Here is a 13782-nt window from a genome sequence, read left to right on the forward strand (position 1 = left end):
TTCTCATTCCCTGCTGGAATGCCATATTCAGGGACTTGCCTAGGCTGGCCTTGAACTTCTACTCCTGCCTCCGTTTTTCAGGTGTTAGGATTTTAGATGTGTGCCACCGTTCCTGGCTCATGTTCTTTAACATATTACTCATAGTTATTTTAAGGTTCTTATCTGTTTACTCAAATACTCACCTAGGTCAGCTTCTCTTAACTGCTTTATGTTTTGATGATGGTTATTCTTCCTTGCTTACTTGCATGGCTAGTCATTCTCACTATATGCCACACGTGGTTGATGATGCATATTAGGGTTCTGGATTATGTTATCTTTCTCCAAAGATTCAGTGTCCTAGTTTGTTTATCCATTGCTATGACAAAACACTCTGACCAATACTAACTTGGGGAGGAAAGGGTTTATTTAGCTTACATATCCTGGGTCACAGTTCATCCAGGAGCCCAAGGTAGGAACTCAGGGCAGGAACCTGGAGGCAGGAGCTGGAGCACAGGCCATGGAGGAACGCTACTTACTGGCTTGCTCCCCTGGCCCCTGCTCAGCTTGCTTTCTTATATAACACAGGCCCACCTGCCCAGGGTGGCACCATCCACAGTGGTGGGCTGGGCCCTTCCACATCACACAACAATCAAGAAGATGCCTCACAGATAGAGCCACAGGCCAGTTCAATGGAGGCAATTCCCCAATTGAGGCTCCCTCAACCCAGGTGTGCCAAGTTGACACTAAAGCTATCCAGCACACTCAGTCCTCTGGGAACAGCATATATCATCAGTGGGGCCTGGCCTTCATGTTACCACTGAGGATTAACTGGCACTGTATTTCATTCCCCCCTTGCCCCCCAGCTGGGATCCCAGAGCTCCTTATAGACTCAGAATTCAGCCATTCCATTTGTCTTATTGGCTAGAAAGTGAAATGAAGCCCAGAGAAGAGGGACTCATCCAGCATAAGGGGGACGATGAACTAAGAACTCAGGCTCCCTCTTCAGCCCTCACTTCCCCCATGGGGGCCTCTTGCACCTCCCCTGCTGCAATCAAGCTGACCTTTCAGCTGAGTCACCCCCATCTTGCCCTCCAGTCTATAAGTTCCCTGATACAGGGTCATGGAGGCTAAACACCAAAGGCAAAGGCTCTATCTCCTGCATTGATTGTGCTGCATCATGCAGTGCGAGCCTTTCCCTCCCTATCTTCTCTAGCACAGAAGGCTCCTTCTGCTTCTAGGCTTCAATTAACTCATCTGGCTAATAACACTCTGATTTCATAGTTCCTCTCAATAACCCTTCAATCAACTGGGGGGAGGTTTATGTGGCCATGTTAAAAAGAGGATGAGTAGGGTATGAGGGTCTCACTGGGACAACCTGAGAACCCCCATGGGCTATCTCAGCCAATGGCTACAGTAAAGAGCCATCTGGCACATCTGCAGTTCCTCTATAAGGAGTAAGGCAGTCTTACTCAGAGCCGTACCTGAGAGCATGCAGCCACCCCATAGCCTTTTGACATAAAGCTTCTAAAAACTTACCCCTCGCAGCCATGGTAGTGCACACCTTTAATCCCAGCATGCAGGGGGCAGAGGCAGACAGATCTCCATCAGTTTGAGGCCAGCCTGGTCTATATAGTAGACCAGGGGCTACACAGTGAGAGCCTGTTTCAAAACACAAACACAATAACAAAAGAAACTATGTAACTCAACAGCAAGCTACTCTTTCTTCTACTCTGATTCCAGTCAGATCTATGTCATGTAGGGACATTCTTTTCTCCTAAATAGTTTTCCATCTTTCCTCTTATGTCCTTTAGTCCTGGCTCCATCTAGTTCAACTAGTCATCTCTGGCCTGAACTGCTGCAATAGGCCCCAAAGGGTATCTCCATAGCTCTTGTTCTCCACCCTGCAGTCAACACAGTGTTCTCAAAATTCCCCTCTGGATCACTCCACCATTTTGCCCTCTATGTGGAAGATTTCAGTAGTTTCCTGTTACTCTTTAAATAAAGACTTAAGGGGCTACAGAGAAAGTTCAGTGGTTAAGAGCACTGGCTACTCTTGCAGAGGACCCAGGTTTGATCACGGCACCCACATGGCAGCTAACAACCCTCCTTAACTCCAGTTCCATGGGATCTTATGCCCTCTCCTGACCTCTGCAGCATTGCACAACACAGGTACACTTACATACATGTAGCAATACACCCATACACATAAAATAAAAATAATAAATTAAAAATAAATAAATGAAGACTGAAGTCCTTAAAACATCTCACCCTGGCTACATGGCTTTGCCTGATATGGTCCCTGTCAACCTCCACAGCCCTACCTGCCTGTCCCTGCTGATCCCCTGCCTCTCATGCACACCATTCTTCCTCTGCAACTCCAAGGCCAGCCCTGTGATCCTCAGGTGATTTGTCCCTTGTAGTGACATAGACCATCCTCTCCCTAGGGCCATCCAGGACTTACCTCCAAGCCAGAGCAGGCACTTTCATTCAAAAACATGTAGAACTTTAACATGGCCTCACCATGAATGAATGAATGAATGAATGAATGAATGAATGAATGAACTACTATGAACTTGGAATTCATATCTTCAACTAAAACACTTGTTTCTGTGTATGTGCCTGTGCCTGCACATGTGGTCTTGGCTTGGGCAGACCCTGACCCAGGCTGGCTGGTCTGAATCCCAGTGAGACTCTCCAGGGCAGCTCTGTATCAATTACAGGCCATCAATAATGCATCCTTTCAGAGTGGCCTGAAGCCATTAGCTGGGCCTGCAGACCTGGATGCATGGCCTTGAAGAAAGCAGCTGTAGGTACCCATGGGAAGTTCCCATCTGTCTAGGCAAGAGGGCTCCCAGCCTCACAGAGCTCAGTAGGGTTACTTCATGGACCCTCCTTGACCTCCAAGACCGTGTTGCTAGAGAAGTGGCGCCTACCTTTGCCCCCTGCACAAAAAATTTACAAGCCATATTTTCTTACCCTCAGAGACTGCCAGCCTCATTTGAGTGCTGGGTGTTTGCAGTTCAGCATCTGAGTCCAGAGTTAGGACTGTGACTATTGCCAGAATTAGTGCTTAGTTTCTGACCCAGGTTAGGCTTCAGTGTTTAACTAGGACCAGCATCCATGCATGAACAAGGTCATGGCTCAGTGATGACCAGTAATGGAGGCTGTGTATCTTTATTGAGTCTCTTTACTCAGATTGTGACCAGGGCTCAGTCTATGACAGTGTATGTGTGGCTCAGTCTTTGTCTTTGCTTTGGGATAAAATTGGGGCTCAGGCTGTGGCTCAAGTTAGGTCCAGTCTGAAACCATAGAACTGAACAAACTATTTTCATTCATTCATTTATGTAGCAATATCTAGTGAGTGCCTCCTATGTATAGGCAACAGCACAAATAAAGTCCCTGCATCTGCATATATTCTACAGGGTGTCAGGGTTTTGGTGTGCTGGGGCCCTTGCTGCTTGGAAGACCTAATCATGTTCATTTCTCTTAGTTTCCCATGACATTATACTGGCAGTTTGAAATCATCAGGCTATGTGCACTGAAGACACAGGTATACACTACAAATGAAGTGGATTTTGCCCATGTGCCTGTGTGTACGCATGTGTGTTTTATCTTGTTTTAACATGCAAAGTAGTAGGTTTCCTTATGGTATTTTCATAACTACTAGGTTTTTGGTTTTGTTTTTTTAGCAGCACACTTCTGGGGGTAAAAATTACACTAAGAGACAGTCAATAGAAAATGGGGGGAATGGCACATTAGTATCTGATGCTTCTCACACTCCACTAAACAATGGTAAAGGGAGAAGCCAAAAGCATAGGAAATGTTCTACTTAAGTCTCGTAGGTTGGGTCAAAGAGGATAAAGATTTCAAGGGATTTGGGGAAAGTGGAAAAAGTGGTAGCTGATCAAGGAGAATGGAGAATTTATGATTGACGTGCCCACAGAGGGGAAAATGACTAATTCTGCCCTCAGAACCCCCAAGAGTCTGAGAGGAAGGGGATGTGTGAACCTAAGCTCAGGGCAGGGTGTCTGATGAAGGTCTGCACACATGTTTGAAATACTCCCAGTCCTATCTGGCCAAGAGGCCATACTCTCTCCTGAAAGAAGCCACAGGTTTATTCTCTGGAGAAACGGAACCAGAGGCTCTGCACCCAGGCACTGGGTTGGGCAGATGTCTGGGGAGAGAGATACAGGTTTGGTTGAAAACAAGGGTTAAGTTAGAGTCACTCCCCCCAGATAATGGGACCCTTGTTCCATTCCCCTGTCCTGTTCCCATCCAGAGGTATATCATAGATGGAGGCTGAAGAACTCTCTGGAAACCTGAGTGATCCGAGACACAAACATGCAGATACTGACCTTGAGAGTTTCCCAATGCTAGGTTACCACTGGGCCATACCAGTGTTAGTAAATGTTTTCAGTTATGTTTGTGTTCTACTTCCATGAAAATAAAATGAATTAAAAATGAAAATAGACCTGGGGGTGTAACTCCATTGGTAAGTACAGTGCTGGCCTGGCATGTAGGAAGCTCTGAGTTCCATCACCAGCACTGCATAAAACCAGGCACAGGGGCATACTAGCACTCAGAAGCAGATCAGATGCTCAGGGTGAGTTCCAAGTTAGCTAAGACTACTTGAGACCAAGCCTAGAAGAGGGGAGGGGGAAGAGAGGTGGAAAGGGAGGAAGAAGGAAAGATGGGAGGGGGGAGGGAGGGAGGGAGGGAAGGAAGGAAGGAAGGAAGGAAGGAATTTTTCTTTTTTTCTTTTCTGGAGCCGAGGACCGAACCCAGGGTGCTCGATAGGCAGGCACTCTACCACTGAGCTAAATCCCCAACCAACCCCGAATTTTTTTCTTTTTTAAAGAACCGTACCGGATGGGAGGGGGGAGGGAGGGAGGGAGGGAAGGAAGGAAGGAAGGAAGGAAGGATGGATACAAAAGTATCAGAATGCAGTCAGTGTGGTATAGAGAATTCACACAGGCTGCGAGTATGCTGGCTCCCCAGGCAGGGAGATCAGGGAAAAGGAACAGGTCTGGGGAGACAGTGGAGTGCTGTTTTGACCAGGTAAATTGACTGCATGGTGCTATTATGTAGGCATTTCGAGGTGTGAGTTTGCTATTTCAGTAAGGGGCAGGGCTGGAGATATGCCTTTGGGCCTCATGGTCAAAAATACCTTCCAGTGCAGAAAGTATTAACCTGGACAGCAAGCATCCTCACACCTGTGTAGAGAGGTGTACTATGTACTTTGAACACTAGGTGGCAGTGAACATTCTCATTACCGCCTAACCCAGAGGACCCGTCAATGTCTCACCCAGACATCCCAGTGAAATCTGGAGTGTGGACAGCTATCTCAGTCACAGAGCCAAAGGGCATTTGGAAACCTTTCTAAGAATCTTTCCAATAATAATTATACGAACAATATTTGCAGTTTTTACCAAGTCTTCAGAAACAACTGAAGATCTTAAGACATTATAGACAAGGAAATAGAGGCTAGGGAAAATAAAAAGACCTTCTTCCCTAGGTCACATATCCCAGTACTGTCTAGCCAAGAGCCATCTCCCACTCCTTGGGGAAGAGGGAAATGGGTATTGCTGGCAGGCAGATGAGCTGAACCAGTGTGTATGTGAAGTCAGAATGGGCTCTCTAGCTGCTTAAGCAGTCCTGGGGTGGGGGTGGGGGTGGGGGTCTCCTGACTTCCATCAAGAACCAGTATGAAAGTAAGCACCAGTATGAGGTACCTGAATAGGGCTTTCCTTTTATCAAGCATTCCGTGGGGGTGCACAAATGGCTAGAGTTTAATTCAAATCCAGATTTCCTGCTTGTCTGTCCAGTGGTCTTCCTACAAACTACAGTTGTCTTTCCTCTCCTCAGCCATCTATGCACAGTGGGGCCTGAAGACACAGTATGTGAAACATAGGGTCCCACTTACTGTTGGGAAAAGAGCCCATGAACCCCAAGAAGCAATTGTGCTTAGTGCTGCTGAGACAGTCCAAGGAGTGCAGTATCCAGTCTCTGAGGATGCAGACTTTTTCTCCCCATGTCCTAGTCTATCCAGGTGCAAAGCTCCCTGTCATGCTGCAGGTCCTCTGTCCCTCCCAGCCCGTCCCCACAAGCATACCTACCCCTGTCCTTCTGCCTCTTGCAGTTTGAGATCCGGCAGCTGCGTGCACACCTGGCACAGCAGGACCTGGACCTGGCTGCAGAGCGGGAGGCGGCTCTGCAGGCCCCACATGTGCTCAGCCAACCACGCAGCCGCTTCAAGGTCGTGGAGGCCAGCACCTGGGATGAGGAGACCGCAACAGAAAGCGTGCTGGAGGAGCTGAGGCCTTCTCAAGGTAAGCCTGCCCGTTTCTAGGTCCCAGGGCATCCCTTCCCTCACCCCAAGGCTCTGCGCACAGAAGCTGGAACACAGGGTTCCTAGAGCTGAGGCGGCTCCCTGCGGGACTGTGCCCTTGTGCTGCCCCTGAGCTGCCTGCTGCAGCGCTCACAGTGACTTCAGCGCTACCTTTCACAGTTGACAAGTCAGGAGATCTTTACCCAAATTATCCTAGATGCAGGGATGCTATCCAAAGACCCACCATGGTAAATAAAATGGTTGTTGGTTGTCTTGTTGATGCGACAAAATGCCTGACCAAATCAACTTAAGGAAGGAGTTTCTGTTTCACAGTTGGAGGGTACAGTCCCTCATACAGGGAAAACATGGCAAGAGCAGGAGGCAGCTGGTCACAGGCAACTCCAGTCAGGAACCAGAGAATAGTGAGAGCTGGTACTCAGCTTACCTTCTCCTTTTTTATTCAGTCTGGAGCCCCAACCCATGGAATGGTGCCACCCAGGTTAGGATTGTCCTCCAACCTCAATTAACCTAACCTAGAAACTATCACAGATGTACCCAGAAGCCACTTGGCTCTATTGCTTTGGGCCTTTGGCAAAGTAGATCAGGTGTGGTGGAGTAGAGCTGCTTACCTCACGGTGGCCAGGAAACTAGGGAGAAAATAAACTCTTCAAGGGCATGTCCCAGTGACCTACTTCCTCCAGGTAGGTCCCACCACTGAAGCTTCCACTTAAGCTATGAATCCATAAATGGATTAAAGCACTGATACGGTCAAAGTCCTCATGATCCAGCTCTGAACACAGCTTCAACACATGAGATTTGAGAGACATTTCAGAGCCAAATTACAACAGGCTGTGAACCAGGGTGAACAGGTCTGTGAGGGGAATGGAGATTTCATTAGACCATAGACTCTAGGAGCTAGAACAGACTGCTGAGCACATATAACTCCTTGTTGAGACACAGTGACACTTCAGCCTCCTAAATTTGATCTCCCTGGGCAGCCCCCCTTCAAACAGTTTTGCTGCCAAGATTATTACTCAGACTGAGCAGAGGCCTACCCTGCCTTCCAAACTTGCTGTTATTTTTATGGACAGGTAGGTGTTCTAGGTATGACATCTCAGACACTGAGTAAGTTTCTCCTCCAGGTCAGGTGACCTGCATTCTCATGGCCAATCCCCAGGGGACAAACGTGCCAGATTCTCACTCTCCTGATCTCTGTGGGTTTGGGCTCCCCTCAGAGTATCACCCAGAACTGAACTGAGGAGAAGCAAGTCCAGGACCAAGTGCCAAGTGGCCACTCTTGTCTTTTGCTCTGGCTTTAGGACCCCTCTGATACTGTTGAAAGGCTCAAGAGCCTTGTGGCCTCATGGTGTGAGCTCCCAACTGCTTCAGACCACAGTTTCCCACATAGCTCTGCACCCACGGCTCCTCCCTGGACACTTGGCTTTCTGTTCTCCCATGTAGAACTTTGTTTTCAGCTGTAGCTTGTTTGAGACCTGCCTCTACCCCCAGGGCTTTGTAGATCCTGATTCACAATCCACCACAGTTCCTGATGGGTTTACTCTCTGCCTATATCTTAGAATATTCTCCTTCTTCGTCACTCAGCCTTCATTACTTCTGAATCGTACCAGACTCCCTGACCTCAACTTTGCCCCATAGGTGCCTCTTGTAGTCTCCCTCCACCAGTATACAGTGACTTTCCAAAATCTTTCATGTCAGTTCCTGACTTGACACCTTAACTGGTTCCCTGTGTTCTCTCTGGAAAATACCCAAGTTCCTTAGAGTGGTGTTGTCATTTGCTAGGCTCCTATAACAAAATGCCACAAACTGAGTGACTTAAGTAACAGAAATTGCCTCACAGTTCTGGATGCTGGAAGTCTGAGATCAGGATGTTGGTCCCTCTGGGTGCTATGATGGAGAACCTGTTCTTGCCTCTCCCCTGGCTCCTGGTGGTTGCTGGCAATCCTTAGCACTCCTCAGCTTGTGGAAGCATCCCTCAATATCTGTCTTCATCTTCACATGTTGTCTCCCTGTGTGTCTCTATCTAAATCCTCCATTTCTGTAGGCCCATCATACTCTAATAGGACCTCATCTTGGCTAATTACATCTGCATCTACCTTGTTTCCAAAGAAGTTTATATCCTGGTACCAGGATACTTCATCATAAACATTTGGGAAGGACATGGTTATTCAGTCCACAACAAGCAGCATATGCGACCCTGGCAGAGCGTGCCCCTGGCTCCTCTGCAGGCCTCACCTCCTCACTCCGTCTTGCCTTTCACCCGAGTGGAACAAGGCAGCCTTCAGTTCAGTGCTCCTTGCAGTCATAGGTCTGAGCCTTTCCACACATGGTTTGTTGGATGGCCTGGCCTGTCTTCTGGATTTCTCTTCACCCTTGTAAACCCTGTTCGAATGAGCTCCCAACCACCACCACACACTCCGCTGGAGACCTCACAGAAACTCACTTGCCACCGGGCCCGCATGCACCAGCTGCCTGGCCTTCCCACTGAGTGTCTTTCCACCAGGCTCGGGTATCTCCAATGCGTGCCCAGGCTGGATCTCAGCAGCTTTCCACATGTCCTACTTAGCTTTCTATTGCTGTGATAAAACATTCTGACCAAAACCAACTTGAGGAGAAAAGGGCTTGTTTGGTGTAGACCTCCTGATCACAATTCATCCTTGAGGGAAGCCAGGGCAGGAATTCAAGGCAGGAGCCGGGAGGCAGCAACCGAAGCAAGGAACACAAAGGAACACTGCTTACTGGCTTGCTCCTCTGGCCTGTGCTCAGCCTGCTTTTTTATATAAACCAGGATCACCTGCCCAAAGGCAGTACCACCTATGGTGGGCTGGACCCTCTCACATCACTCAACACTCAAGAAAATGCCTCACAGACATGCCCACAGGCCAGTATGATGAAGGAAATTCGTCAATTGAAGTTCCTTCTTCCCATCTTTATCAAGTTGACAACTGAAACTATCCAGCACACCATAGTTGCTGCATGGACTATAATCTAAAAAGTCATAACTGATCATAAACATTACTAGTTCTTTTGTGGGTCCCTGCAGCATCTGGGGAGGCCAGCTGGCTGTGGCCTGCTCTAGAAACTTTGCTGCTGACTTTCAGCCAGTTCAGACTGGGGCTGGTGGGAACCCCTTCTTGCTCTTTTTCAAAGTTCTGCTTTTGCCCCCTTAGTTGGCTTCCTGGGGATGGTAGAAACTGGTCACATCCTGGAGTCCTAGGGATCTTCCTTCTGAATGGATCAGAGAAGCACTAGACATTGTTGAGGCTCATGGGAACTTGGCTCTAGACTCCAAGCACTGCCAGTAATCTGCAGCCCCTCCCTACCTCTCTCATCAGGGTCTTTAACACTACAGTGGGGGTGTTGATGCTTCTCAGCCAGTAACCTACAGACCCTGGCATTGGAGGCGATATTTAGACCCATAGCAAGCTAAAATTTGGGCCTGGAGGATTTGCGAACCAGCCAAGTCTTTCAGATAACCCTACACATTCTAGGAGAACTGGGAAGCTTTCAGTCCCTGCCTGTCCATCCCTCTCCTCTCTGTGGACCCCAGAGTGGGCAACTTCCATAGAAGAAGGAAGGGAGAGGCAGGGCAAGGAGAAAGCTGGATCAGAGGCAAAGCTCACTCAGTAAACTAGCCAGGTGTCTTGGATTCTGTGATGACTCCCTCTTACCAGCCTGGACACTGGGGAGGAGGGGAGATCCTAGATAAAGCAGGCTCACAGAAGTGCTTCTTTTAGTGGGAGATACCAAACATAGACCTCCTGGAAGCCTTTGCAAATGCCCTGCCCAGTCTTGGAACCAGGACCCTGCTCCATAAGTTACCTCTGTGGCATCCTCAGATCTCTCTCTCTCCCTCCCTCCCTCCCTCTCTCCATGCACACCTACCCTCATGTCGCAGCCACTCCCACATAATGCATTCCCCATCTGCAGTTTCACCAGTCCTGAGTCCTCAGTGGCATAGCCACTGCCTCTGAAGCAGAGGGCAGAAGCAGGGGCTGTAAGAGGCTTCTATGATTCATGGCGCAGAGGAGTCCAGGGACACAGGGCATCCCCCAGCTGATTTCTCTCTGACCAGGAGTCATGTCCAGGGTGGACTTTCCATGTCATTAGAAATTATAGTCAGACAAGTGAAAGATGTTTCTGGGCTACTCTGGAGATTAAGAAAGGGCAGCATTTGTTGGTAACTCTGACTCCCAGGCTAGTAGGACTCGGAGGCCCTCTGTATGCACAATAGGACTCAGAAAACCTAGGCGTTAGCCTGCAGATATAGCAGTGAGTCACAGGAGCCTTGGGACGTGGCCAGCATCACCCCTGCATGGCTGTCACTCCTCAGGAGGGGGAGGGCTGCCCAGGAGGGCAAGAGTGCCAACCCCAGCACCAGCCCCAGCTCAGCCTTATCCCTGTGGGGAGGAAGAAGTTCCCACAGTTGCCAGCAGGTCACAGTCTGACAATGCCTACCAGCTTCTGTTTAGACTTGCTCTAGCACAAATCATTTTTAAAACCTGGGCTGCAAAGTTCCAGGCTTTGGGTCCTGCCAAGTTCATGGTGCCCCTGTGTAGCCATTAATACTTCTTTCCCAAATTTATTAGTCTTGACGCTCACCCATAACTTATGAATTACAGCTCCTGGTAGGAGTGCCACAAATTTTACCATATATCACAGCAAATTTTGGCATCCCCCATGCTGCACCAGCGTCCAGAGAAACAGTCACAGAGGTGCCTCTGGCCAGCCTACCCCTGGCCCTCCTGGCAGGGAGTTGAGTTGGCTTTGTCCTTGGAGGGCACAGGGCCTGTGTTTTCCTGGAGGCCAAGTGCCCCCTGGCCCCAAGTGTATGTTCCTGATAAAGGTGCTGGGGACTCTAGGAGCCCCCGAGCTTATAGGACCAGATCTTGGAAAGCTTCACACAGAGTGACATTTGAAATAACCTGACCAGAAGGAGTTCAGGACTCAGGTCTGGCTTTGAATTTCAACTCAGCCTTGAACAGGTCACTCAGCCTCCCTGAGCAAGGTGGTCACATAGAACCCTGGGATTCCAGGCCCTGCTGTCACCCTCCTAAAATTCTTAGGTTTTTTGAGCAACAGGCCTTTAAGTTCAGCAGCTGGTCTGGTCACAGAGCTTCAGTGTTTCCAGAATAAGAATGAAACAGAAGTTCTCCACTGAGAAAACTTGGGGGTTCCGTTGTATACACCACTGTCATGGTGGCATATAGCAGGTGCTCTAGTGAGGGCTGCCGAGCCACAGAGCAGCAAGAGGAAGTGTAGGAATAGCAGCACCCACTCCCTGACTCTGAGCTGTGTGTCTTCATGGGCAGTCAGGCATTTTTGCCACTCAGCCACACAGAGCTTGGCCATCCCACCACTCAGGAGGTCCACCCAGCCAACTCATCATCACCGTTCTCTCTAGCTCTACCTCAATGAGCAGGTCAGGACCTCTGCCCAAGGGATAGAATTCATGTTATAAACTGTTCTCAGAGGGCTTTCAGAGATGAATTGGTGAGGAAGCAGAAGCGCAGAGTGGCTGAGAGCCACACAGTAAGTGTCCTGCACAGCACCCTAGACTGATTTCTTCTGAAGTCTGCATCTGCATGTCCTCTTTCCAGCCCCTCTATGCTCTGCAAGGCTCAATCCTCTGTGAGTTGCCTCCACACATCTCTAAGGCTCCTCAGTTCTAAATCAAAACAAACCTTGGGGGAGGGGCTTATTCTTAGACTAAAGGTGGCCAGTGCCTTGTAAAACTAGCTGTGTGGTCTGGGTGCCCCTTTGTCCCACACCCCCAACTTCCTACCAGTCATTAGTCTCTTGTTAGAAGTGTCGGGGAGATTGTGGCTGTAGGCTGGGCAGCTAGAGAGCACTTCATGACAGCCCTGTGGCCTCTTGAGAGGGAGTGGGATGCTGGGGAGGTCCTTCAGACTTCTGTCCTGGCCACAGTCTTCTGTCCAGGCCTCTGTCATGGCACTTGGCATAAGCCTTCACTGAGGAGGCTGAGTGAAATGCAGCTCCTGTCCTCAAAGGCTCTGAGACCCTTGATGGGGACAGAGGCTCAGCCCCAGGGGCCAATTCTAGAAGGGGATCCAGGGGTCTCCCTGAAGTAAGTAGAGCTAGTGTCAGCACTAGAGGAGTCTGGGTAGGCCTCATTATCAGCCTCAGACGTGGGGAGGAAATGTACCCAGTGTCCACTTTGGGGACCAGGTTTGGTGTCCAACATACTCAGAGAGCAAGTGATTCCATTCATTAAATCTTCTGGTAGGTCAAAGCCCAGAGGAGACACCACCTAGTCTCACTGAAGGCTAGATGCAGGGCCATGACAGAGGGACCATGGGTCCCTTGACCAGTCACACACATGGTGGGAGTTGGGGTGTTGGTGAAGGAAAGTGAGAAGGTGCTGGAAAGTGATTTGGATCTCTGCCAGGATGCAGAAACCACTCACCAAAGTGGAGGTTAGGACTGGGGAAAGGAGAACTCAAATTCTATTTTGGACTTGTTGAGTCACAGGGAGCTGGAGGTCATCCAGGAGTTGTCCGGAGATAGTTGGCCAGACAAGTCAGCGCTCAGAAGAGAGGTCTGGACTGAAGGTCACCTGGCTGAGGTTATTTTTATTAACAGCTTGAAGATGTGAGCATCCTCAAATGCTTAGGCAATCGAGAGAGGGGAGAGGGTCTGGGCACCTTGGCGGCTGAGACTCAGGATACCTGTAGCAGGCTACTCAGAAGGCTATAGTTCTGGGCTACCACCACCCAGCCCATGTTTGGAATGGTGGGTGAGAAGCCTGTGTGGGGGTTACAGGAGTGCATTGCATTGATGGCGCAGCCCATATTTATGCCTGCAGAGGAGAGTGGGGCATCTGCTGGCCAAGAGCTTGATGGGAGTCTGCAGAACTAAACACATTTACAGAGCATTAGACCTCTTTAGGGGAATGATTTTTCCAATCTTAGAAGGACAAGTCTATTAAATAAGCAAGTCTGACAGGACAGTGGTGAGGATTATGGATACTTGTGTCAGTTGTTGGAGTAGCTGCAGCTTTGCAGGGCAGGAGGTATAAACACTAGCTCCCTGCCTGCCTCTTCCTATCCCAGCCCCACCTGGAGGATTATTACAGAAGCTCATCAGAGAGATGGGAGCTCCCTCCCCAGAGGAGGACGGCCTGCAGAGGGGCCTGAGCAGAAAGTGACTCCTGCTTTGGACCATCTCCCTGCTCCCTGTCACTTTTTGGGGTTTCATGGTCATCTAGCCCAGCTATATCACCGTCTGTAAGAACAGTGCTGGGGTTCTCATGTTACAAGTGAAGAAACTGTCTGGGAGTGATGGTGCACGCCTTTAATCCCAGCACTCAGGAGGCAGAGGCAAGCGAATCTCTGAGTGTGAAGCCAGGCTGGTCTACATAATGAGTACTAAGAATACTTAGTGAGACCCTGTCTCAAAAAAAAAAAAGAGAGAAAAGAGAAAAGCAAGCAAGCAAG

At 49.2% G+C, this 13782-nt stretch overlaps 1 protein-coding gene across 5 annotated transcripts in view; it reads left to right on the forward strand.

Annotated features, from left to right (window-relative positions):
• The window catches only part of Tmem266 (transmembrane protein 266), a 163253-nt gene that overhangs the window by 106297 nt on the left and 43174 nt on the right, over window positions 1–13782 (forward strand). For all 5 annotated transcript variants that reach the window (XM_008823429.3, XM_017795677.1, XM_008823427.3 and 2 more), the window contains one exon: window positions 6119–6308. In XM_008823429.3, the coding sequence (XP_008821651.1) occupies window positions 6119–6308 (190 nt within the window). The remainder of the gene's footprint in view (window positions 1–6118; window positions 6309–13782) is intronic.

The sequence above is a fragment of the Nannospalax galili genome, unplaced genomic scaffold (assembly GCF_000622305.1).
Source record: "Nannospalax galili isolate Female #2095 unplaced genomic scaffold, S.galili_v1.0 scaffold28, whole genome shotgun sequence".
In the NCBI taxonomy this organism is placed as follows: Eukaryota; Metazoa; Chordata; class Mammalia; order Rodentia; family Spalacidae; genus Nannospalax; species Nannospalax galili.